The 27,265-nt window shown below is 39.8% G+C and overlaps 1 protein-coding gene across 13 annotated transcripts in view; it reads right to left on the bottom strand.

The window, feature by feature from the left end:
- DLG1 (discs large MAGUK scaffold protein 1) overlaps nucleotides 1-9,538 on the bottom strand; it is a 262,697-nt gene extending 253,159 nt beyond the window's left edge. For 4 of the 13 annotated variants that reach the window (XM_064366953.1, XM_064366955.1, XM_064366956.1 and 1 more), the window contains exons 1-3: nucleotides 8,469-9,063; nucleotides 8,094-8,143; nucleotides 7,255-7,386 (exon numbers count right to left, since the gene is read on the bottom strand). In XM_064366953.1, the coding sequence (XP_064223023.1) occupies nucleotides 7,255-7,386; nucleotides 8,094-8,112 (151 nt within the window). In that variant the 5' untranslated portion in view covers nucleotides 8,113-8,143; nucleotides 8,469-9,063. Of the gene's footprint in view, nucleotides 1-7,254; nucleotides 7,387-8,093; nucleotides 8,144-8,468; nucleotides 9,064-9,344 lie in introns of those variants that run through there. The other 9 variants (XM_021676118.2, XM_021676119.2, XM_021676121.2 and 6 more) reach the window with 5 other exon arrangements.
- Nucleotides 9,539-27,265: the final 17,727 nt, after the last annotated feature.

The following is a 27,265-nucleotide window of genomic DNA, read 5'->3' as shown; positions in this document are numbered from 1 at the left end:
GCGAAACTGTCTCATTTAAAAAAAAAAAAAAACAAACAGAAAAAAAAAGAAATATAACTCTAGCATTTCAGAGGTAAAAAATCGTATCAGTTCACTGACTAAAAGCAAGTATGATTATTCAGACAATACCCAATTGAGTAATCAAAATTAATATCATCTTGTTTCTCCCTTAGAATAAAAAAATATGAGGAGAAAACAAATTTAAAAAAATTAGTATCATCAATGAAGGGCGGATGACATACTAAGATATACTACAATGGTCAAATCTACTCAAGCACAAATACGCTTTCTTCCAAACCAATGTTCATTTAAAAAGTCATTTTTGATCCCCAGAAAAAAAGAGTATCCTATAAAATTTTAAAGTTTATATTATAATTTGTTTCACACATTAAAAAAAGGAAAGATGTCAAGCCAGTAGGCAAAAATAAAGTATTTCAACACTTTAGATACTATTTGACTAACAATCATACAGTACTCACAAGCATATTCCTTAAAACAAGGTGTGTACTAAAAGGAGCCAGAGCTTCTCAGAGAAATGGCTGATTCCAGGGCTGGGGCAGGAAAGGTGACAAGATAAACCTGGAACATCTTGTTAATGCCAAAAATTAAGAAAGCACTCCAAAAAATGATGAGGGCATGTCATAAGGACTTAAGAACAAGCTTGAAAGTTCCCCCACTGGATCACTCAGAGCACAAATACCATTAAGGATGGTAATAAATGATAAGCCATTGGAAAAAGCAGGTATCTGCAAGTTCATGAAAGACAGAGAAAAAAAAGGAGGGCTCTTGATTAGAGTAAAATGCAAAGTGTTAACTGGAAAACCTAGAGAAGTGTTACTGTTAGAAATCTTGTTTTTCAACAACCATAGTATAAACTGGTTCAAGTAAGAATCACTAATGGATGCTAAATATAGGTGGAAATTTTGCTAAGCATTAGGATACATATATGGTGTTAATGTGTCTCCGCATATTGCCTATAAGCTGCAAGGGGTAAAAAAACAGTGACTATAGGATAGAGAATTCAGACAACATCCAACTGAGTAATCAAAATCAATATCGTCAACGAAGGGCAGATGACACTGTGTATCTCTAGATGTGTAGAATCCTAAGCCAGGAATACATAACCTGAATCTAATCACAAACATATATCAGACAAACCCAAAATGAGAAAACTATATTAAAAAAATAAGAGTGGAAGGAACTGTGTTCTTCAAAAATGTCAGTTTCAGGCGCAGTGGCTCATGCCTATAATCGCAGCACTCTGGGAGGCCGAGGCAGGCTGATTGCTTTGAGCTCAGGAGCTTGAAACCAATCTGGGCAACACCTGTCTCTACAAAAAATTAGCCAGACATGGTGGCTGACACCTTTAGTCCTTGCTTCTCAGGAGGCTGAAGCAGAGGCTGTAGTAAGCCGTCACTGCACTCCCACCTGGGTGGCAGAGCGAGACCCTGTCTCCCCAAAAAAAAAAAAAAAAAAACCAGAAAAGTCAGTTTCACAAAAGACAAAGAAAGGCTGTGAAAATATGCCCTAAGGAGAGTAAAGAGACATGACAACTAACAGTAATATCTGGTCCAAGTTTGGATTTTGTATGGAGGAAAAATATGACCCTACAGAGAGGAAATGGCTTAGAAGAAATATTTTACAACTCTGATTCCCAAGGTTCTAAAGAGAATTCAACCAGATTCAACATAATCAAAACACTGTTTCAGAGCAGTAGCAAGCAAACTATTAGCAAAGAAATAACTCAATCTAATTAAATCAAAACCACCAAGTAAAAAGTTAATAAAATTATCCTTCAATTTCATAAAGTTTTAGCCAAAAACATGATCCATATCCTGTTTTCCTTACTCAAATCTAGACTTCAAAGATATACGCACACACATGCACAGTTAGTAAGACTAAAATGTAACATCAGTGAGACCAAAATAATGCAAAAGAAATCTAAGAAATTTTAACATTTTACCACTATAGCTGGAAGATCTCAAACTCTGATTACTAAATACACTTTTTTTTGAAATGTGTGAATTCCATCATCATAAACATCATTTTACCATTATATTTTCCTTCAAAGTGACAATCATTTAAAGACTACTAACCCTGAGGATCACCATCTGTCTTAAACGTGCTTGTGATTTAGTACTCTTTATCAGATTAAAATATTCAGTTCTGGTAAAAAATGTTAAAGAACATCCTAATGGTTGAAAGTAAGAAGCATCTAGGGATTCAGATCAGTTGCGTTCAATTTCTGACTCCACAATTTAGTATCTGAGGGTTCAAGGGCAAGATTTGGTCATTTCTCAGTGCTTCAGTTTTCTAATCTATAAAATGGTACAAACACCTCATACAGGTGAATGTATGCCTCAAAGGATTACAATGACTAAATGATATACTTGTAGTAGCACACAGAAAGTGCTGAATAAATGTGTTATTATGTTTTACATACACTTGAAGAGGAGTCATATGCTCACACTTACTAGGATGGCTATAATCAAAAAAAGAAAAAATAAGCATTGGCAAGGACGTGAAGAAATTGGAAATCCTGTGTACTGCTGATGAGAATGTAAAATGGTGTAATTACTATGGAAAATATTAAGGTGGGTCCTCAAAAAATTAAAACTATGACTGCCATATGATCCCACAATCCTACTTCTGGGTAAATATCCAAAAGAACTGAAAGCAGGGTCTTGAGGAAATATTTGCACACTAATGTCCATAACAGCATTATTCACAAAAGCCAAGAGGAGGAAGCAACCCAAATGTCCATCAATGGATGGCTAGATAAAATGTGGTACATACATATAATGGAATTATTCACCCTCAAAAAGGAAGGAAATCCTGTCAACACCTACGACATGAATGAACCTTGCAGACCTTACACTAAGTGAAATAAGCCAGTTACAAAAAGACAAATACTTCTATGAAGTAACAAACATCAAATTCACTGAAACAGAAAGTAGCATGGTGGTCACCAGGGGCTGGGAAGTGAGAGCAAAGGAGAGCAATTGTTTAATCAGTATAGGATTTCAGTTTTGCAAGACGAAATATTCTGAAGATCTGTTTCACAACAATATGAACACATTTCACACTCCTGAACTGTACATTTAAAGATGGTTAAGATAGCAAAGGAGTCATACTTTTGAAACCTAGTATCTACAAATAAAGACAGGGTAATGTCCTTTCATAAGGGCTAGTGAAACTATTAGAACAGCAACAAATGAACAGGTAACTAAAAAATTCATAAATGGACAGCATTATTACATTATCCACTTTCATTTTGAAATATCCGCAGAAATAAAACACTGCATTAAAATAAGCTTATTTATTGCAGACAAAATATACAATTCACATGATTCAACTTACTCAAGTCTCTAAAACCAGCCTAATCTTGGGCCCAGATTCTTCTCATGCACAAGGAAAGTAGATGAGTTCTCTGATCCCATATGAAATAACTGCAGGGGTTTAAACTGTTGTGAAGTCTCTAAGCTCTACCAGTGTCACCTCAGATACCAGACACCTTAGAATCATGAACTGAAACCACTATGGACCTGAACACCTGGGCTCTGATTATCATCAAACCGTATCTTTGTCTACTCACAAAATTTTAAAACTTAAATACAAAAAATAGGAATACAAAAGCAAGTTTTCAAATTGTTCTCACCTAAATCATGGAGTGAAATTAAGCAGGCTTTATCTTCCTTTATACAAAAATAATCACCAGATATGTTTTGGGAGTAAACTTTAAACAAATGTGCAGTTCATGAACTTTTGTTAAGATATAACTTTAAATATTCAGTTCTAAAGAAACAATATATCAGCAGAAACTCCAAAGTTAATAAAACTTTTCTGTTTTCAATAATTTTTAAGTCTTTAACCCATCCTTCAAAGATACTACCAGGTATCTATCAGCACTAGACCAATGATTTCTATATTTAATTAAATTGCAAGTATCAATTATAAAATGCAGCATTTCATGTGTCACTAAGAATGCAAAAACACTGTCAATTAAAATGACATAGATATTGAAATATTTAAAAATTGGTATTTTAGAACAAATAGAATACAGTATGTATATGCTTGTCCCACTGAATAATCCAAAAGTTCAGGGAACCTAAACTATATCTCAAATGCAGGCGGGAACACCAAAACCCCTAGAGACTCGCTCAAACTTTTTTTAAATGCATGAAAAATAAATATCATCTACCAGTTCAAAGACTCAATCAATAATCAATCAATGCAGATTGCAAATTCAAAGACACTCAGCACCCCAAATAACTAGATAATTCACTGTAGCCTCAGCAAATGATTTCCAAACTAAGGAAGTCAAAAATCTAAGCACTCAGTGACTTTCAAACAACTCAGGTGGTCAAGACCCCTGCTATCCTTTAATCCAGTGGTCCACACATAACAATTAGAAAGAGAAAGTGCCACTTAATGAAATAAAAAAAATTAATCCAGGATTTTTCTGCAAATACTATAGACACAATGAACTAGTTTAGCTTAGGGCAATTTACAAACTTGAAGTACATTTATGACACTGTTTCAAAACAGTGGTAGAGTTGCCAAATACAAAGAAAATCTTATCAGACTAAACATTTTTCAGACTAAGTATTAAAAGTTAATAAATTAACCAAATTTCAGGAAACACAAGAGAACACATTTATTAATTTAGTAGTATCAACAATTAATTATAGTATGGAAACACACAGAACTTCCAGTAAATGTATCTATTTCAAAACTCCTAAAATCTGTTACTTTTCTTACACCAAAATCTGATATAGTACCACATCCTATAAAATATTAAGTATAAGTAAATCTAAATGTCAAAGTAAATTCACAACCAATGAAATTATACAGAAGATTCACAAATATAAACTTAATAATTAGAAAGCTAATTCTAGCCGGGTGCGGTGGCTCACGCCTGTAATCGCAACACTTTGGGAGGCTGAGGCAGGTGGATCACGAGGTCAAGAGATCGAGACCATCCTGGTCAACATGGTGAAACCCCGTCTCTACTAAAAAATACAAAAAATTGGCTGGGCATGGTGATGCATGCCTGTAATCCCAGCTACTCAGGAGGCTGAGGCAGGAGAATTGCCTGAACCCAGGAGGCAGAGGTTGCGGTGAGCCGAGATCGCGCCATTGCACTCCAGCCTGGGTAACAAGAGCGAAACTCCGTCTCAAAAAAAAAAAAAAAAAAAAAAAAAAAAGAAAGCTAATTCTATCAAAGTTCAATTGTGCTTAAGAAGAGACACATTCAAAACAGGCAAGGCAGGTCAAAAATGTCTCTGAAGATAGCAAATCCATCCCCAGTCTAGAAAGAAATATAAATGTAGATTCTGTTTAGTTATTTCACTAACAATTTAATTTTAAGTCACAGCCTTCACACAAAGAAAGACTGCAGTCTGTCTATCTAGCTCTCTATCTATCTATACATATGTAAACTGTTTTTTCCCCATCAGTGGCGCCACCAAATTACTAGGCTCAATGCTGATTTAGAAAACAAGTAACAAAAAAATGCTCTTTCCCTTCCTTTTTTGCTGTTTTTCCAGAGGAATCCAACCTGATCATCCATTTGGACCTCAAACCTTAGAAATTCAACTATATGAAAAATGTCCATCAATGTAAAGAAAAATTGCAAAATGTTAATTTTTGGAGACGGGTGATAGTTAAAAGGCAGTTCATTATACTGTGCTCTGTATTCTTATATTTTTAAAAGTCTATTAAAATGTTAAATTTTGGTCAGGCGCAATGGCTCACAGCTGAAATCCCAGCACCACTTTGGGAGGCGGATCACAAGGTCAAGAGATCGAGACCATCCCAGCCAACATGGTGAAACCCCCATCTCTACTAAAAATGCATAAATTAGCTGGGCATGGTGGGGCACACCTGTACACAGCTATTTGGGAGGCTGAGGCTGGAGAATCGCTTGAAACCGGAGGCAGAGGTTGCAGGGAGTGGAAGTTGCAATGAGCCGAGAGATCACGCCACTACACTCCAGCCTGGTGACAAAGCAAGATTCCGTCTCAAAAAAAAAAAAAAAAAAAAGTTAAATTCTTTTAAATTGTTCAGGTGCATCAAGTGGTCTGTACAAAAATCTTTCACCCTAAAACTTAGTAGAGAGCATCCATTTATCAATAATATATTTGACAAGAAACATTGACTTGAAGGTAGTCTTCAAATCACACCAACAATTACTCTATCAACAGACAGATATAAGGCCATATCTGCTTGGAAGTTACTGAGGAAACAAATGTAACATAATTAAGTATATGTCTTCTTATTTTAAATATTATATAGTTGATAAGGCAAAAAAAAGAGTTTTTTTCATTCTTAGAACTGGAAGAGACAAATTTTCTAGTTCAGTGGTTTACAAACTTTTTGAGGTACCTGGAAAAAAGAGCCAGACACACCACCTGGTTTTATACATAGAGGATTATACACAAAATATTAGAAGATGCTTTTAAAAAGGATTTATCTACTTAAAAAAGGCTTTAAACCCACTGTTCCATTTCACCAGCTACATTCTACAGCTAATATGGTGCCATAATAAAGGTTAAATGACTTATACAATATCATTCAATTAGTGGCAAAAGAACTCAGGACTCTTATTTGTCCAGGTCTCCTTTCAAACAATGCACCACTTCAAATTAAGTTACAATTAAGAATAAAACCTTCCATTTTCTTGCCTGTAAAATACAGTTACTACACAAGATCATCTATGAGATCATTTTCCAAGTCTAAAATTCTGACTCTATGAATGCCAAGTTTAAACAGAAGTCTATATGAAGGGACTGAATGGGGTCTGGGGTGGGGGAAAAAATAAATAAACAAAATTTTTAAAAATAAATAGATAATTTTTTAAAAGGGACTGAATGTTCTTAATAACAGCAGAATCCTTCAAACACTTTCAATGACTTCAGAGACTTACAAGTAAAATACAGAAACAAGCTAACAGTAACTCAGTCACATCTTTTTAGGTTCTGAGACATTTTTGCAACATCTTTTAATAGTTAATGCTAGTAAAATGTGAAACAATGTTCTCAAAAGCCACTGAAATAATACTGAAAGTTTTTTGGTTACTGGGTATTTTAGGAAAGGCTATTGGCCTATGAAAAACACACAACTCACTGAAGATGTTCAAGTTACCGAACGCCTCAAAGAGTTAAGTAAATCATTTTCTTAAGTTTAAAATAACTGAATTGAGAGGAGAATAAAGCCTAGCTGGCATAATAGTTACAAAGTTTTAATTCCCACCTATTAAAGCCTGAAAGAGGTTGCTCTGAAATATGTTAATAACCCGTTCTATGGAACTTCTGAGCTGTCTGTCTTCAGTTTGGCTTAGTTTCGAACGATATTCTTCCAAAAGGTGCAATGCTCTCCGGGTATCTGAGAAGATAAAGCAGAGCCTGATTATAACTCTATATTTACAAAAAAAGTATCACATACTAGTGCAAATAATTCTGCATGACATCTAAATAGTTCCCCAAGTACTTGAGGTCAACTGATGTCACTATGTTCATGTACATATGTTCATGTACACATACTCCTTAGAATAACAAAATAAATTAAAGAAAGAAAAGAAAATTTTAAATATATATCACATTAGAAAATGGAGGAGGCTGAGCAGTTTGGAATAAATGTGTACTGGTAATTTGCCAAAGTAAAAGATCTAACTATTAGCAACAGTTTCAGATTACCTGATATGCGAAAGCAGATTATCTACAATGTCATTATAATCCAAATTTTTAACATTTCAAAATACAAATTCTTAGTATCCCAAAGCTGCTCAGAGAAGTGCTTAGTAAGAATGATAAAGTGAAATACTAAAACACTAATTCAGAATTTTTAAGGACATCTGTTGGGAGGGAGGTTAATTGCCTCTCTTAATCATTAAAGAAATGTTAAGAAAGTTTAACAAACATTTTCGTGTTTCCATCTTCTGAAATGATGTGAGGCTTAGATTCCCCACGTAATAAAGCTAGGACCGTGCTGTCTCATCAAAGTTACACAAACGATTCTAAAACAGCAATCAAAAAACTGACAGATGGAAAAGCAAGTAACACAGTCAACAGAGTTAGGGAATAAATTCTCACCTTGCTTCCGGACCGGCATTTTTCTCCAGAATCAGGAAGGGGGCACACACCTTTAAAAACACACAACAGAAAGGAAAAAGAAGTAAAGGACAGAATCGTGTTAAACTAGCATTTCCCCCATCGAAACAGAAAACCCTCGCAGTCCTATTTGAAAAGCCCACGTTTCAAAGTTTTACCAAGTCAAAGAAAGAGCCTCAAAACCCAGCAGTTGTCTGTCAACTGGAAAGCTTTTCCTATGAGTGGGTACCCCTCCAAATTAAGAACAGATAGAAGTCAGCTTCCAACTCTCCTCGAAAGCGCCCCCCTCCCCAAAGAGCACTAACAGCCTAGACCTGAAGCCGCCTCTTCCCCCACACAAGTATCCACACTCCCCACCTGCTACCGGGGACGGGCGGGTGAAGCGCTCCGACCCTTGGCCCCTGAGCCAGCAGCGGACGCAGGGCGCTGAGAAGGGACCGGTGGGACTGGCCGCCCGCCCTGCTCGGGCCCCCTCCTCTCGCAAGCCTTTCTCTTTGCTCGCTGCCTCCGGGCTGCTTCCAGCGGGGGCCGGACAGGGCAGCGGCCGCTCTCCGCGACGCCCTCGCGCCCCGCATGCACACCTCCGCGGGCCCCCACACCTGCGGCGCCGCCACAAAGTTCCCGCGAGCGGCGTGCGCTCGGAGCTGGGGTGCGCTCCGACCTGACTCGGAGCAGCTCCCCAGCCTAGCCCCGCTCCACGTACCCCCGCCCCGCCCGGGGCCCGCGGAGCCGAGCGGAGGGGGTGAAGGGACGGGGGAGGAGCTCCCCTGGGCCGCCGCACCCCCACGGCCTCTTCCTCCTTCTCGGCCGCGCCGCCTTCTCGCTTGCCACGGCCCACCGGCCCGCTCGCCCAGTTGCCGCCTGGCCGCCCCACCCCCGGAACCTCGCCTCGTTCCGCACCCCCAACCGTTCTCCCCCCAAACTTTCCGCCAAGATGGCGGCCCCCCGAGCTGGCCTGCCGCGCCCCCACGTGACCGCTTTCCCGGCGCTCTCAGCCAATGGGAAGTGAGGAGGCGGCTCGCGCCGAGCCCCGGGCTCCCCGGCTGCTACCTTGGGGTTGGAAACGGGAGGAGGGTCGGGAGAGGGCTGGGGAGCGGAAGGGGAACCCGGAGAGCATCCTAAAGGAACCTCCTCGCTTAAAAGGGCGGCCGCTGAAGTGGCTCTGAGAACAAAGGAGTTAACACACGGACTCCACAGGTGGCCCGGGGTGGCCCCACAGGAGCCCGCCTTTACCTTGCCCTAGCCCACCGGCGTGTCCCGCAGTTCCGAGCTTAGCGCGCCAGGCCGGGAAGGGTCGGGCTGTCTGAAGAGAGGAGTGACCTCGCCTACACCACATCCAAGGCGCACATTCCGAGACACCCCTTAACCTCACTCAACTCGTGCCGTTTCCAACTCCGCGGCGGAGAGAGCCCCTGGCGACCCCGGGGTACATCCCCAACGGGGAAAAGCCGCCTTGGGGAGGAGCCAACTGCACGTCCCAGGGGGCGGGGAGGGCGGGACCTGGGAGAGAGGGAGGAGTTCGGGGAGGGGGTGCCAACTCCGCACAGCCTTCCACTCCAGGCTGATTATGTTACTATTCGTCCCTTAGTAATAGGCTTGGGGGGAGGGGGTTCATTAAAGAAGGACGTGTGAAATAGAGACATTGGTTAATTTCGCAGGAGTTTGAGGGTTTTAGTACAAGATTTTTAAGTCTAAGTGATTAATTCCAAGTAGCGTGTACTTAAGGGTGGGGAAAGAAGGCTTGTTCATTCATTCGCTCATTCATTCATACCCCCAAGACTGCGTCCCAGCACAGTCAGCATCGCAGGTATTACCCAAACTCTGACGGTTCCTTTAAGAACTCACCTGCAGCCGCGCCCTCCAAAGCGGAGCCGCCCTCGGCCAGCGCTGCAGGTTTAAGTTTCGAGCGCTCCTCCGAGCGGAACTACGGGCCGGCTGGGACCCGGTTCCCCGGCTGAGCCACCTAGGTTATAGAAGGAGACCTCGGGAAGCTCTCCAAGTCACTGCTCAGGTCTTAGAACCTCTTCTGGGTGACAAGGACCTCCGTACTCGGTGGTCCAGAGAGAATTTACCCAAAGTTACCCCAAGTGAATGACAGAACTGGAAACCCGGAGATCCTGTCTGTCAAAACCGGAAGGCTCTTCCCGGTAAACCTGACGGCCTCTGACTGAGGCCGTATCCATTGGCTACTAAAAGGAAGGCCGAGGAACCTCGTTATTGTATGTAACCTTAACAGCCACTCAGAGGTATACTGACCCCTGGTTTTACTTTTGGATTTCACCTTGGAATCCTAACTTATTGTGAGAACCCATCGACTTTAGAACCTATCTAGGACCATTCTCTCAGTTTAAGATAAAGGAACCCAGGTCCAGAAAAGGGAAGCAACTTGTCCAAGGACATAGACGCTAATCAGTAACAGAGCAGCCCAGAACTCAGATCTCCTAGCTCCCCAGGGCTCTTTCTATTATAATTTTGGACAACTTGACAGAGAGGTGTGTTGGTATGCTGGCAGCAGACCTCTGTGCTTTCCTGGATCAAGCATCCTGGGATCTTGAACCACAGTTAGAGCAACATTGCATAGAGAAGATGGGATAGAAGAGTCAATCAATCCTAAAAGCAGGGGTGTCCTAAAAGCCAGGAACTTAACAGAGGGAAAGAAGTTGTTTAATAGTGAAAATGGCTCATGGCGTGTATGATATTTTCAAGGCTTCATTGAGGGACTGTGAATGGAATGTTGCGATAAGAAACCATTCTTTTTTTTTTTGAGACAGAGTCTTGCTCTGTTGCCCAAGCTGGATTACAGTGGCGTGATCTCAGCTCACTGCAACCTCTACCTCCCTGATTCAAGCAATTCCCCTGCCTCAGCCTCCCGAGTAGCTGGGATTACAGGCACACACCATCACACCTGGCTAATTTTTTTTTGCATTTTTAGTAGGGATGGGGTTTCACCATGTTGGTCAGGCTGGTCTTGAACTCCTGACCTCGTGATCCACCTACCTCAGCCTCCCAAAGTGCTGGGATTACAGGCATGACCCACCATGCCCAGCTGATAAGAAAACATTCTAAGAATGGTTTCCATGGAAGGGAATGGAATTCCATAAAATGGTAACCATTCTAAGAATCTCTGCAGAATTCAGGAGAAAGAGGGAGGGAAATTTGCCCTCTCCCTTGATAACATTTATTGTTCATATATGTTCACTTGCTAGAAAATGGGATAGAAATAAATAAGATCCAACTCCTGCTCTCAGAGACACACAACCTGGTAGCAAATGGACAAAGGCCAATGCGTCTTTTCCCAGGGGACACTGAGGAGTCAAAAACAAAATTTGCGTGAGTTCTCAATGTTATCCTAGCCCTTCTCTAAATGCAAGGAGGAGGAGGAGGAGGAAAGAGGAAGTGTCATTTTTTCTTATCATTCTGTGTGACAGTCCTATTTGGTTGTCAGCAGCGCCCAAAAGCAGCAGTGAACCTAGTGCTTGTTCTACCCCTTAACCTAAGGTGCTGGTAGCAAGTGCCTAGCAAATGAACATATATGAACAATGAATGAAGGTTCTTTACTCTTCATTCCTCATTTCTACCCATCTTCATTATTGCTGGATAAAAAATTCCTCAAAGCTTAATAGTTTAAAACTTATTAGCTTAGTAACTTAAACAGCTATAAAAATTATCTCAGTTTCTGTGTGTCAGGAATTCAGGAGTGGCTTAGTTAGGTGGTTCTGGCTCAGGGCATTAATATGTTGTAGTCAAGAAGTCTACCAGGGTTGCAGTCATCTGAAGGCTTCAGTGGGACTAAGGGAGGCTCTTTCAGCATGGATCATTCACATAGCTAGTAAGTTGATGCTGGCTATTGTCAGGAAGCTTCAATTTCTCACCATGAAGACCTTTCTATCGGGCTGCTTGAGTGTCTTTATGACGTAGTGGCTGACGTCCACCAGAGCAAGTGATTCAAGAGGAGAAGACAGAAGACACCACAATGCCTTTCATCACTTAGTCTCAAGTGACACTCTGTCATAGTCTGTTTGGGCTGCTATAACAAACTACCTTAGACTGGGTGATTTATAAACAACAGAGATATATTACTCACAGTTCTAGAGACTAGGCAGTCCAAGATCAAAACACCATCAGATGTGATCTAACAGTAATGAGAATAAAAATATTTTTTAAAAAAATTACCGAGAGATTCAGTGTCTGGTAAGAGCTCCATTCCTCATGAATGGAGCCTTCTTGCTGCATCTTCCCATAGTGTAAGGGACTAACGGTCTCCATCAGGCCTCTTTTACAAAGGCTCTAATCCCATTTAGAAGAGCTCCACTTTCAAGACCTACTCACCTCCCAAAGGCCTCATCTCTTAATATGATCACTTTGAAGGTGAAGATTTCAACATATCAATTTAAGAAGGACACAAACATTCAGACCACAACACACTCCATCATTTCCATAATATCCTATCAGTTACTTAGATCAGCCTCAAGGATATGAATACCAGAGATAAGACTCATTGGAGGCCATTTCTTGGAGCTGGCTACCACATCACCACAACATACAAAGCAATGACATCTGGACTTTTCTTTTTTTTTTTTTTAGATGGAGTCTCACTCTGTTGCCAGGCTGGAGTGCAGTGGCGAGATCTCAGCTCACTGCAATCTCAGCTTCCCAGGTTCAAGGGATTCCCCTGCCTCAGCCTCCTGAGTAGCTGGGACTACAGGCACGCACCACCACACCCGGCTAATTTTTTGTATTTGTAGAGATGGGATTTCACCATGTTGGCCAGGGTGGTCTCGATCTCCTGACTTCGTGATCTGCCTGCCTTGGCCTCCCAGACTGTTGGGATTACAGTCATGAGCCACTGCACCCAGCTCTGACATCTAGATTTTTCTAAAGAACTTTTATTTCCTCAAAGTATTCCTTACTTTGTATAGTGAGCAGCTGCCATTGAATAAGACACAATATCTAATCTAATTTTCCAACTTCCCCATTAAATATATATATACACACACACTATATCTATCTATCCATCTATCATCTAATCTATCTATCTATCTTCTATCTGTCTGTCTATCGATAGATGAATGAACAGAAGAAGTTACTTCAACAAACTACTAGTGAGTAAAGCTGTTCACTTTCCAGCTCCAAGTTAACTTGCCTTTTTAAGAGCTTAAAAGGCTTAGGAGCCAAAGGACCACGGGGAAAGGCTCGGACTTCCCATTCTTTAATTGAAATGTCGGAGAGTCAATGTCAAAGATATTGTCTCTAAGTTCCAAACCTTCCCTTCCCAACCATCCTCCTGCCCAATCCACCTTTGCAGCTTCACATCCCTGTCTTTTTTCCTCCATCCAGGCCTCAGCCTGTAAATCTACAAAGGTGCCCAGGTCCCATCAGCCTCTTCTGCATCTTTTGCTTTCACTCCAGCAGAATAACAGCATGCTACCTGTGCCAAGGCAATCACTAAAAGGAAAGGATTTAATGCTGTCAAAAAGCTTATGCCAGCTTAGGCTGCAATAAGAGGAAAAGGGTCAAGTATGATGAAAGTGACCATGTTGGTCAGACCTCTATGAGAGCCTAGAAGGATTTCTTAGCAGCGTAGTACTTTAAAGGAATCTAAACAAACCAGCATCTGAAAAGAAGAGAGTAACCACAGCAATCAGGGAACAATTGTAGAATCTAGGGCCATTTCATTGAGAAAAGAGAGGTCTCTAGGGAACTTAACTTCAGTCATCAAACAGGCTTATTCTCTGTACCCAGTGGGCAAGTACAGTCAATGGATGAAAATTCAACCAATGAATGCACACAGGAAGTTCTTCCTTAACATGATTTGTCAGAAACTGCCCAAAATTCTGAGGAGCTGCCTCAAGGTAGTGGAAATTTTTTTTTTAATCAGGAAGGGGCCAAATAAAGCCATCAAGGATTCTGTGTCAGAGGGTGGGAGATACCCAGGACACAAGGTTGAAGTAGGTGACCTCTGAGACCACAGTTCTAAGCTGTTGAAACTTCAGTCCTTGCTGAATACTGAAATGGTATTAGCACGCTTTAGTCTACATCAAGAATTCATCTTACCCAGTTTTAGTGGTACCAAGACTGATCTCTTTCTTGTAGATAATTCTTAACAGAATAAAAGCTACAACTCAAAACCAATTCCCTTTAAAATGTGGACAGTTGGCCATCTCCATCTCTATGATGGGTAGTTAAGCACTGAACTAATGCTTTTTAATAGAAGAGCCACCCTAAAATTCCTGTATATGGTATAATGGATTATTAAATCAGTATAGGACTAACAATTGCTTCCCATGTAAACTGGTACACCCTGACAGTGGTATAGCCCTTCATACAGTGTTCAAAGACAGATTTAACTCACTGCAGGTCCACAGCAACCTGTAAGATAAACTCATTAGTTATGATCTCCCACTTTGCAATGGAGGGTACGGAGGAAGAAGAAAGTAAGGTAACTTAGTTTAGGACATCACAACTGGCTGGAGCTGGGCTGAACATTAATTCATTGTTTTATCCATTAATCTATGCTGCTTTTTCTCTACTTGACTGCTTTTCTAAATTAAACAAAGAAAACAAAAAACTGTGGGCACAGAGCAGTGTATATGTGTAAGAGATAGAGACAGAGAGATAGAAAGAGAGACTAAGTGAAAGAAAAAAGAGGGGCTGAGAGAGATTCAGATAAAATAAGGCACAAGTAATGGGCTTGTCAGTATACTTCTCATCTATTTGAATGCCTTTAACAATAGAGATAATTTTAATGGAAATAGGACCTCAAAGAAATGCATATCCACACCCTAGTGATATGCTATAACTAAACGAGTTGGTTTTTTGTTTCGGAGTTTTTTGTTTTGTGGGTTTTTTTTTTTTTTGAGATGGAGTTTCCCTCTTGTTACCCAGGCTGGAGTGCAATGGCGCGATCTCGGCTCACCGCAACCTCTGCCTCCTGTGTTCAGGCAATTCTCCTGCCTCAGCCTCCTGAGTAGCTGGGATTACAGGCATGCGCCACCATGCCCAGCTAACTTTTTGTATTTTTAGTAGAGACGGAGTTTCACCATGTTGACCAGGATGGTCTCGATCTCTTGACCTCGTGATCCACCCACCTTGGCCTCCCAAAGTGCTGGGATTACAGGCTTGAGACACCGCGCCCGGCCGTTTTGTGGGGTTTTTTAAATGCAAAGGTATATGTTTAAAATACCCTGTAGCCTCCTTCGCTCCTTCATTTACCCAGACAAGTATCCTTGAGTATGAAAGAGGTTTTCTGGATGCATGGGACATCCAAACTGGAAGTGCCCATCTACTCCCATCCCCATGTTTGATAAACATGTGAAGTAAGCTCCAGAAGAGCTCCCAGACAGCATCAGCACACAATTTTCAAAGGAGTTTTTCCTGATAGCAAAAAGTTACTGACATTTCCAGCATAATCCTTCTTTCTTTTAGAGTAGGAGCTGGGGGTAAGGAGAAATTAGTAAACTTTACTAAAGACACATTTCTAAGTTAACCAAATTTGCTTTTCTGCTTTTGAAAAACTTGTGGTATTGACAGAACCATAGGATCCCATATGAAAATCCTCAGGATTATACTAAAATCTCCTTACATGAAACAGCCTCTTCACCCCACCCCCTGCCAGGAGGATTACCATTGTCTATTCAAAGAAGGCTTTGGGTAGGGCCCCTCAGTCAGATTATCCTTATGTAGGCGGAGAATGCAAACTTGGAAACTTAATTGGAATTTGAAGAAATGCTATTAGAATTTTAGGAAGTCATTTGTATTCCATTTCTGAGATGTGACCTGGATAGAATTCTGGTAAGTGGAGAAGCCAAAGGATTCTTCATAATTATATGTGGATTGTGTCCAGTGACCAGTCTCATTTAGGATGGAAAACTGCCACAGCCTTCCAAAACAAAGGCTTGTGTGCCAGTCTTTCATTTTTGGGAAGTGACACTCACTAGGGCTGTTATTTTCCTGTTCCTCCTGTTGTATAACCCTAAATTCCTTTACTATTTCCTTCTATTTTACACTCACAAGAATGGTAACGATAATGAATCATTTAAATCTTGCTTTCTATTTAAATTTTCTTTAGATTAAATTAATTTCTTCCCAAGGCAATTTTATCAATTGAGATTAAACATTTGTGATTAAAACATCCTCTGCCTTTTATAAATAATTTGGGCAATGGTTGAAGAAACTTTTCCAAATACGCTTTTTTAAAAATGCTGCAAAATTTTCCCAAGTTGGATATCATTTCAAATTGCAAATTACCACATGAATAAACAAAGCCAAGCTCAAAGGGAGTAGGAGATAGTATAATGACAACAAGAAGTCAATAATTTAAAGGGGGTGGGGCATTACCAATTACTAATTAAGATGAATAAAGCAATTTAAGAATAAGAGAGAAGCAAATAGTTAATAAGAAATGCTACCATAATAACTTGGAGAAGCTTGGGTTCAAGAGAGCAGAATAAAGCTGTATTTTTATTCTTTTTTTTTCTCAGAAAAACACTCCTAAAATATTAGAACAAAGAGAAACTTGTTCCTCCAACCTTAAAAAAAGAAGAGTGGGTGGGTGCCATGGCTCACGCCTATAATCCCAGCACTTTGGGAGGCTGAGGCGGGTGGATTGCTTGAGGTTAGGAGTTCGAGACCAGCCTGACCAATGTGGTGAAACCCTGTCTCTACTAAAAATACAAAAATTAGCCAGGCATGGTGGTGTATGCCTATAATCCCAGCTATTCAGGAGGCTAAGGCAGGAGAATCATTTGAACCTGGGAGGCAGAGATTTCAGTGAGCCGAGATGGCATAACTGCACTCCAGCCTGGGCGACAGAGTGAGACTCCATCTCAAAGAAAAAAAAAAAAAAGAAGCTTGATTAGTAACCCCCAAGAAAACAGAAAGTAGATGGAGAATTGTTCTAATCCAAGTGCCTGGGCTGGGGTTTAGGCGAATGGAAAATGCAAGTACCAAAAAAAGCAAGTGGGAGGGAAATCATATACATATTACTAATGTGGAAACATGCTGATTCTGCATGATGAATACAAGGTTTTCTGTTCTACTTATTCCAGATATGTTTGTGAAATATTAAGAAATATTTCTTAATAAAATGTTTAAACCTTTAAACAATCAGATAGACTTGCCTTAAACAGTTTAAGAAATTGAGACTCCAGATACCATTGAAGATGGCATATAACTAGGTATGGTGAGGTGGGAGCCAAAAACAAGGAAATTGTTAAATACCTAAAGAAGAAGTTAGATATCCAGGTTCCCACATATTCAGACAGCTGATCATGTTCCCTCACTCCTCCAAAAGGCAAGAATTCTATTTACTGGAGAACAAGAGAAGCTTTAGATTTGGAACCACTAGACACAGAGGAAGATAGTGGTGTTTGTAGTACAGGAAACTAAGGGAAAATCAGCATATTGAACAGAGATAACTCTCTCACATCCACCTCTTTCTTCCTGCTGGCTATAACTGGGAGATACCTTTCAGACAGAGAAATGGAATTGCCTCAGAAAAAAAGATCAATAGATGCTTACAGTTGGGAGGCTTACAGCAAAAGGCTAAGCCATCAGAAAAATGCAAATCAAAACCATAGTGAGATAGACTTCATTAGAATGGTTCTAATCAAAAAGACGTATCTGTTAAGACATAGCTGTTATTATTATAACAAGTGCGCAAAGGATGTGGAGAACTCAGAACCCCCATACGCTGCTGGTGGGACTGTAAAATGGTGCATCCACTTTGGAAAACAGTCTGGCATTTTTTTAACAGTTAAACATGTAATTTCCATATGATGTGACAATTCCACTCTTAGGTATACACCAAAGAGAAGTGAAAACACATGCCTATACGCAAATATTTATAACAACATTATTAATAATAGCGAGAAAGTGGAAACAATGAAAACACCCATGAATTGGTAGATGGAAAAATAAAATTGGTATGCCCATGCAACATAATACTATTTAGCAATATAAAGAAATGAAGTGCTGATACATGCTACGACATGAATGAACCTTGAAAACATGCTAAGTAAAAGAAGCCAGTTACAAAATACCACAGACTGCACAATTCCATTTAGGTGACATATCCAGAAAAGGCAAATCTATATAAAGAAAAAGTAGACTAGTCGTTGCCTAGGGTTGAGGAGCATGGCATGGAAGGGATTGGAAGGTAAAGGCTAAGGGATGAGGCTTTTTATTTTAATAAAAATGTTCTAAAGTTAATAGTGGTTTTGGATGCACAATTCTGTGAATATGTGAAAAGCCATGGAATTGTACATTTTAAATGGGTGAATTGTATAGCATGTGAGTGGTGTCTCAATAAAGCTGCTTAAAAAATATGTCAAGCTGGTCATTTTTTTGCTCTTCAAGACTGCAGACCTGTCTATGAGCTTCTCAGATATACACACAGCCTCCAATCAGTTCAGCTTTCAACAAGAAAAGCCAACGAAGTCTTTTGGAGAAGGCTCTCATCATGAGGCCAGGCACAGTGGCTCACACCTGTAATCCCAGCACTTTGGAAGGCTGAGAGGCAGGTGAATCACTTGGGGTCAGGAGTTTGAGACCAGCCTGGCCAACATGGTGAAATCCCGTCTCTACTAAAAACACAAAAATTAGCCAGGACTGGTGGCACATGTGTGCAATCCCAGCTACTCCGGAGGCTGAGGCAGGAGAATCACTTGAACCCAGGAGGCAGAGGTCGCAGTGAGCTGAGATTGCACCACAGAACTCCAGCTTGGGTTACAAAGCGAGACTCTGTCTCAAAAGAAATAAAAAAAGAAAGAAAATATAATCATTGTAGACTATTTGTTTTAAAAATGCAATATTTTTGTAGTCTTAGCAACAAAAACATAGAGCAATGAATAGTAATTTAACACCACCAAATAAAGGAAATATAATTGTAATTGGAGGATGGGAATCTTCACCTTAACATAATAGAAAATCAACTGATTGCATTGATTACTGAATGAAAGTACCAGTTTTCTATATTATTTAGTAATATAAAAGTAAATTTCAGAAGAAACAGTTAAAAGAATTGAAAGTTTCTATCCAGAGGGAATCGGAGCAGTAGAGAAGGGAGGAGAGGGCAAGAAACTACTTTGTAAGTATTTCTATAAGGCTTTTACCACTATGAATTTTGAAACTATTTGCATGTGATAATTTGAGTAAAAATAAAATTATAATGAAATGTATATAAAGAGGAGTTAGGTGATGCACACTGACTTTCATGCCACATTGAAGCAGAATTCCAATGGTAGATGTGGCAGCAAAGAATCCAATAGAACTCCAGTTGCTGCTACCCTATGCTATAGTGGATGCTGCAGTGACCACCCCTTCTGAAGAATGAGACAACTAGAGGAAGTGGTCCATCACAGGACCAGAATGGCAAGAATGCAGGATCTCCTTTTCTTTTTGAGACAGAGTCTCATTCTGTTGCCCAGGCTAGAGTGCAATGGTACCATCTCGGCTCACTGCAACCTCCACCTCCAGGTTCAAGTGATTCTCATGCCTTATCCTCCCCAGTAGCTGGGATTATAGGCGTGCACCACCATGCCTGGCTAATTTTTTTGTATTTTTAGTAGAGATGGGGTTTTATCATTTTGGCCAGGCTGGTCTTGAACTCCTGACCTCAAGTGATCCACCTGCCTCAGCCTCCCAAAGTGCTGGGATTACAGGTGTGAGCCACCACACCCAGCCAGGATCTTTTTTTCTAGGCGGTCTCTGACATTCTTTCTAGGGAGATTTTTTTTTACATTTTTTATTTTTTTGAGACAGGATCTTGCTCTGCTGCCCAGGCTGCAGTGCAGTGGTGCCATCATGGGTCACTGCAAACTTGACCTCCCAGGCCCAAGTGATCCACCTGCCTCAGCCTCCCCAGTAGCTGGGACTACAGGTCCAGGCCATCACACCTAGCTAATCTCTTCCTTAAAATTTTTTTTGTAGCGACTCCTGTACTCAAGCAATCCTCCTGCCTTGGCCTCACAAAGTGTTGGGATTATAGGCATGAGCCATTGTGCCCAGCCTCACTAGAAAGATTTAAATGTAGTTCTGCCCATAGACAATTTTAAAATTACTTCTCAGAACCTTTCCAAATTTATTATGTATGTGAGTCCCTAAAATTCCTAGAAACAAACAGAAGATCCTCTGTGAGTGAAAAAGTCAAGTTTCTTCCTCCTCCCAATGACAAAACTCCAAGTAAAATCACTGTTTAAGGTAGGCACGATGGTTCATGCCTACAATCCCAGCACTTGGGGAGGCCAAGGCAGGTGGATCATCTGAGGTTAGGAGTTCGAGAGCAGCCTGGCCAACATGGTGAAACCCTGTTTCTACTAAAAATACAAAAATTAGCCAGGCATGGTGGCACACGCCTGTAATTCCAACTACTCAGGAGGCTGAGACAGGAGAATCACTTGAACCCAGGAGGCAGAGGTTGCGGTGAGCCACGATCATGCCATTGTACTCCAGCCTGGGCAACAAGAGGACACTCCATCTAAAAAAACAAACAAACAAACAAATGCACTATTTGTTGCCATACAATATTTCTGTCCTAGTTTATATTCTAATACTTTTATTTAAGGGTATATTTTTAAACAAATATGCAAAATTTTTAATTACATAACCAATATTAGTTTATGGTTAAAAAATAAAACTGCAAACAGTTTGGAAGAACATATACTTACCAATAAAATTCACATTCCAGATGGGCACGGTGGCTCACACCTGTAATCCCAGCACTTTGGGAGGACAAGGTGGGTGGATCACTTGTGGTCAGGAGTTCGAGACCATTCTGGTCAACATGGTGAAAACCTGTCTCTACGAAAAATACAAAAATTAGCTTGGCATGGTGGTGGGTGCCTGTAGTCCCATCTACTCAGGAGGCTGAGGCAAGAGAATTGCTTGAACCTGGGAGGGAGAGGCTGCAGTGAGCCAAGATCGTGCCATTGCACTCCAGCCTGGGCGACAAGAGCAAGACTCTGTCTCAAAATAAATAAATAAAATAAAAACAAACCGGGTGTGGTGGCGGGCACCTGTAATCCCAGCTACTTGGGAGGCTGAGGCATGAGAATCGCTTGAATCTGGCAGGCAGAGGTTGCAGTGAGCTGAGATTTCGCCATTGCACTCCAGCCTGGGCCACAGAGTGAGACTCTGTCTCAAAAAAAAAAAAAAATCATCTTCTATCACCTTTCCTCCTCAACCCCAACTCACATCAAGTATGATTTTTAACAGGTTGGTAAGTCACTTTGCATGCCACTACATTTTGAAATGTCAAGGGGGATTGGGATGAGAAAGCTAATTAAAGAAATTGCTTTATGTGATGAAAGACTAAATACACATCAGACCATATATGACAACAGAACTCTCTGATCCACAACCTCTGCAGCAAGCAACCCAGGAAATCAGACAACAACCACTGCCGCAACTGGCCTGCAATAATCAGAACCCGGTCAATGACTGCCAGCTTCCCTAATTTTTGCCCTGTCTTTCAACTCAAGACCAATCAGAGAAAGCAAAATATTCTCCCCGAATCAACCATACAAAATGCCCTGCTTCTAGTCATCTTGCTTCCAGTTTTTCCATACCTGAAGATCTCCTTTTTTCTTCTTCTTCTAATTATAAACCTTTCCCACTCCCCTGCCTGCCTTTGAGCCTCTGCCAAATGCAAGTGATGGTGGTTCACTCCCTCGCTATAGCAAGCTCTGTATAAATAGCCTCTGTTCTCATTTAGGTGGTCATCACTTACTTCCACGGACAAGCAAAAGTTCCCAATAACAAACAGAAAAACTGTTTAGTCTGCTACTTTAATAAAAGCCTTTCTCATTAGGTCATTATTTCAATTAATATGCATTATGGATCTACTATGAGCCAGGAACTAAAATAAATTATATTTCTCTAGGAAAATTTGTCTAAGAAGGAAATCACAAAGCTGAAGCCTTGGGAGTTGAAAATTCAAATCTTCAGTCTTTGCTTATGGTCTGTAGCAGGCAAACAGCTTCAAACTTCTGAAGGTTCCTTGGTTAAACATGAATGAATGGATGAAGAGAACACCCCAGCAATAAAGATAATGCCCCAAAAATAATTTTACTAAGAATATTGTTTTTTATGCCACTCTTTTTATTTTTTAAAACATTTCTCAGTACCTCTGAAGATTTCTGACACTATTGTTAGAGCCACTATTTTTTAAATGATACATATAACTACTTGTCTAGGATGGTTTCTCTTTCTCTTTCTCTCAATTATGTTCAATTTATGAATCTAGACCACAACATTCTTCATTAATAAAGTTGGCAAACAAAGCGTCTGAAAACATTTTGTTACAGGGAATGATACTCTGCTAAGTTTTATTGAAAATGAAATTCTCATTAGTACTGCTAATGAACTATTTTTATTCCTTTTGGGAACTATGATTTATTAAAAGAATTAAATTTTTTTTAAAACACCAAATGAATTACACTCATGCATTTTTAATATGACCAGAGTATTTGCAATAGAAAACTTAGTGAGTGTTCCCTTAGTGAATGGTGGCTTTTAAACACTGCATAATTCTGGGTATTACCATCAGGAAAACATTGCACTATTCCTCATTAGAAGGATAATGCCATTATAATAGCTTTACTCTGGGGCATAAACCAGTTAAATGAAGCACCAGAAAAGGAAAAGCAAAAGTGTGTTTGGTGAATCATTCTTGTGCTATGGTTTGGTGACTCTAAATTGAGCCAGAAAAGAATGCAACTAGTGGCTTAATTTGAAGAATCTTCCAAGGAAATGCTGCAATACTGTACAATTCTTATTGGTCTCTAGCCTCTGGGATCTCTGTTTACGAAGCTGTCTATTAATACAGCTTTGCAAATTAATTGTGAACAAATCAGCAGAGAATAAAAACTCAAACATAAATCTCTGATCTAACCACTTCATTTAGGAAGGGATTAGGGAGATCTTCTTGGACCAGTGTTTTTGATTCTCTTCTTTGCATTGTGACCTTATACTGGAAACTCAGGTGTGACTACTATTGTTCTGGTCCAAAGTGCCAGGAAGTTCAGATCAGGCTGAGGACAAGCTCAGGCCAGGCTGACTCTGAGGTCAGCCTATTCACATGTCTTTTTTTTTTTTTTCTTAGATGTAGTCTTGCTCTGTCCCCCAGGCTGGAGTGCAGTGGCGTGATCTTGGCTTACTGCAACCTCTGTCTCGCAGGCTCAAGCAATTCTCTCTCCTGAAGTAATTCTCCTGCCTCAGCCTCCCGAGTAGCTGGGACCACAGGTGCACACCACCACGCCCAGCTAATTTTTGTATTTTTTTTTAGTAGAGACGGGGTTTCGCAGTGTTGCCCAGGTTGGTCACAATATCCTGAGCTCAGGCAATCAGCCCACCTCGGCCTCCCAAAGTGCTGGGATTACAGGTGTGAGTTGTCATGCCTGGCCTCATATGTCTTTTTTAGGCTAGCATTGCTTGAGAAACACAACCAGGTTCCTGGGGGTTAATAGATGTATTCTCCAAAGCCAAAGTATTTGGCAAGGTCAGCAAAATTGTACTGTGTGTTGCAATTGGGCTCTGAGCACAGAATCTCACTGAGTGCCTTATGAATTTGATCATGAATAGAAGGCTGGTACAGTAGTGAGCAAGGGAAACTCCTATTCAGAGAAAGTTTTTACTCTAGAAATCATCCTCAAGGAGGAGACTACTTTAAAATTCTTGACTCCAGTTTTCTTTTATGTAAAAGATAACTTTCTAGGGACATGATTAGATCAGAGATTTTATTACAGGAATAACAAACTCTTTTAGGCAGTCCAGAGTGAACGCTAGCAGCAGCACTACGGCATTACTCCCTCTGCCCCAAGGAAATCCCTCCTGTCCCTCGGGTCCATTTAGGATGCTATGAGGATAATGCTGATGGACATGTCCCTTGGTGTAGACGTGTCTAGTATTTTCCATGTATATATATATGTGTGTGTGTGTGTTTCTTACAAAAGTAGTATCATACATCTTATTCTGTAGTCTCTTTTTTTTTTTTTTAAAGAATTTACATTTATTTTACAGCTTCTAAAAGGCTTGGTGTGTGATAATGACAGAAAATCAAGCATAGTAGCTGATAGATAGTTTTCTGATAAATATACAAGGGATATTTACCCCCTGAAAAATCTATGCTCCAATTCAGTTAATGAGTCAAATGTTAAATATTGTGATACCAGTGTTTTATTTAGATGTTTCCCATTTATGATGATTATTAAACATACATCACATGTCTACATAAACACACCCCTTCCAACCTGGGAATCAGATCTGAGTGATCCTGTCAGCGTTCTGCCCACAATTTGATGAGTGGCCTTAAGCAAATCGATTCAATATTGTTTCTCTAGATAAAGTCTCAATCTTGTCTGGCACATCTAGCCATAAAAACTCATATGCAGTTCTCAGAATATACCAGGCTCTTCTGTGCTGCCGTATTTTTTAACAGGGGGGCCTGAAACACTCCTTCCTATCTGCCTAAGTAATTCCTCACTATCTTTTTAAATTAAAACAAATTAAACTGTAGTAACGTGGATATAAAATGTACCATTTTAACCATCTAAGTGGATGGTGAAGTTTTATGTACATTCACATTGTTATGCGACCAATCCCCAGAGCTCTTTCATCTTGCAAAACTAAAATTGCACACATGTTAAACAATGGCTTTGCATTCCTCCCTCTCCCCACCCCTAGTGATCATCATTCTACCTCCCATCTCTAGATGCCTCACGCAAGTGGACTAATACAGTATTTGTCTTTTTTATAGCTGGCTTATTTCACTTAGCATAATGTTCTCAAGGTCTAATCATGTTGTAGCATGTGTCAGAATGTCCTTCCTTCTAAGGCTGAATTAAATTCCATTGTATGTATATACCTCTTTATGTTTATCCATTTATCTGTTGATGGACACTTGGGTTGTTTTCACTTGTTGGTTGCTATAAACATAGGTAGACAAATTATCTCCTCAAGACCCTACCTTCAGTTCTTTTGGGTATATACCCAGAAGTGAAATTGCTGGATCACATGATAATTCTATGTGTGTAGCCTCCTTTTAAAACTTTGCTCTTTAATGCTTATTTTCCCCAAATTAATAATTTCTCAGGTAAATAAGAAACCAACCTTTTACAGAATAGTTTTTTTTTTTATTATCTATAGAATGTTTTATTAAATGGCCATACTTATTAAATTGGTTGCTTCCAGTTTTCCATTATGGAAAACCATGCTAGGTAAACAAATATTTATCCATAAGATGAATTTTTGGAAATAAAATTTGCTGGATTAAGAGGAGTACATTTAAAAAGTGTTGATGCATAGTGTTATGGGACATTTACAAACTTCTAAAGGTTTATTTTTATGAAATATCAGCCTCTGTTGCCAGCACTCTGTATAAGCAGGGCAAAGGCTGGCAGCTTAAGTACGCTCTAGTCTTTTTAAACTTTACCATCAAAGAAGGTAAATCTTTATATCAAAATTCTTTTCAGAAGTGAAAGTGTTATATAAGCCATCATTCACAATAAAAACAATGAATGATCAGATCTTGCTGCTTAAGTTTTAAATTAATATAAGTAATACCAAATCCATTTTTAAATGGTCCTCCTCAGTAAGCATACAAAGTTGCCTCAAATTTATATATTATTTTTTAGTTTACAAACCACTTCCACTTATGTTTTCTTACATATTCCTTATAATTAGTGACTGTTTTCCCTGGTTTACACATGAAGAAATTGAGGTCCAGAGAAGTGACTTGCCCGAGGGCCACAGAGCTGATCATCAGTGTCTTCTAGTTCCAAGTGCGTTGCTTTACAGATGATTCATTTACCAGTCCTTGAGACCTTATAGTGAGTAAGCATAGTAGAGACTTTTCCAAGCTTCTTTTTCAAACCAGAAAGAGATGGTAATGTTTTTTGCAAAGTAACTAAAAGCTGTGATTTAATAAGAAGCCATTTTGTGGCCAAACATAGTATATAAAGTATAAACAGCACTCCTTCTTCCCCCTAGAACTGCGTGATGCCCTTCATGGTGCTGGTATAGAGTGTTGCCAGACATGTGGGCTCTGGGGTCAACCTGCTTGGATTTGAATATTGGCACCACAGTACTAGTTTTGTAGTCTGAACAAGTCAACCTCTCTGTACTTCTGTTTCTTTACCTGCAAAATGCCAACAAGAGCTCCCAACTCAGTGGATTGTTATAGGATTGGATGAGATAATGTCAGTAAAGCAATTAGCACTGTACCTGGTGCATGCTCACTGCCTGATACATAATAATTCTTACTACTAGGTGTTAAGGACCTAGGTAATACTGCTCCTCTGTTTTATCCTGGGGAGAAGGGTACATGAAAGGGGCTGGTAAACAAGTTAAGAGAGAAAATAGCCTTCTCTGATCCCTCAGCTGATTAAAGAAGATAATTAAAGGCTTCTCTAGTAAACTGTAGGCTCATATCATTCAGTTCAAATATTTTTTATGTTTCCCTTGTTATTTCTTCTGTTACCAATGGGTTATTTAGTAGTTATGTTGTTTAACCTTCAAATGGTTGGAGATTTTCAGGTATCTTCAGTCATTAATTTCTATTTTAAATCTGTTGTGATCAGAGATGGTGAATGTTCAATGTATACTCTAAAAGAATGTGTATTCTGCTGTTTTGGGAAGCACTGGTCTAGAAAATGTAATGAGTCAAATCGGGTGATAGTGTTGTTCATGTTTTCTATACCTTGTTTTTTGTAACTTGCTCATGTTTTCTATCACTATTACTTTTCTATTTACTTTTTCTATCAATTATTGAAATAGGACTTTGTGGGAAATTCTAACTACATGTGAGTTCCTCTTTTTCTCCTTTGCACTTTCTTAGTTTTTGTTTCTCATGTTTTAAAGCTTTGTTATTAACTGCACATCCATCTAGAATTGTTACATCTTGCTGAATTAACTTGTCTACATTATGAAATATCCATCTTTATTACTGTAATACTCTTGGTCCTGAAATCTATTTTGTCTGATATTAATATTGCCACTCTAGCTCTTTCATAGTCAGTGTGTGATGTATCTCTTTCTACCTTTTTACTTTTAGCCAACTTGTCTTAATATATTTAAACACCTTTTTTTGTAGAACGTATTTAGTTGAATCTTGCCTTTTTATCCATTATGATAATCTCTGCCTTTTAATCAAGATGTTA

This window comes from Aotus nancymaae, unplaced genomic scaffold, assembly GCF_030222135.1.
Source record: "Aotus nancymaae isolate 86718 unplaced genomic scaffold, 86718_ANA_hifiasm-v0.15.2.pri h1tg000067l, whole genome shotgun sequence".
Classification (NCBI taxonomy): Eukaryota; Metazoa; Chordata; class Mammalia; order Primates; family Aotidae; genus Aotus; species Aotus nancymaae.
This window is presented reverse-complemented; position numbering and strand designations above follow the sequence as displayed.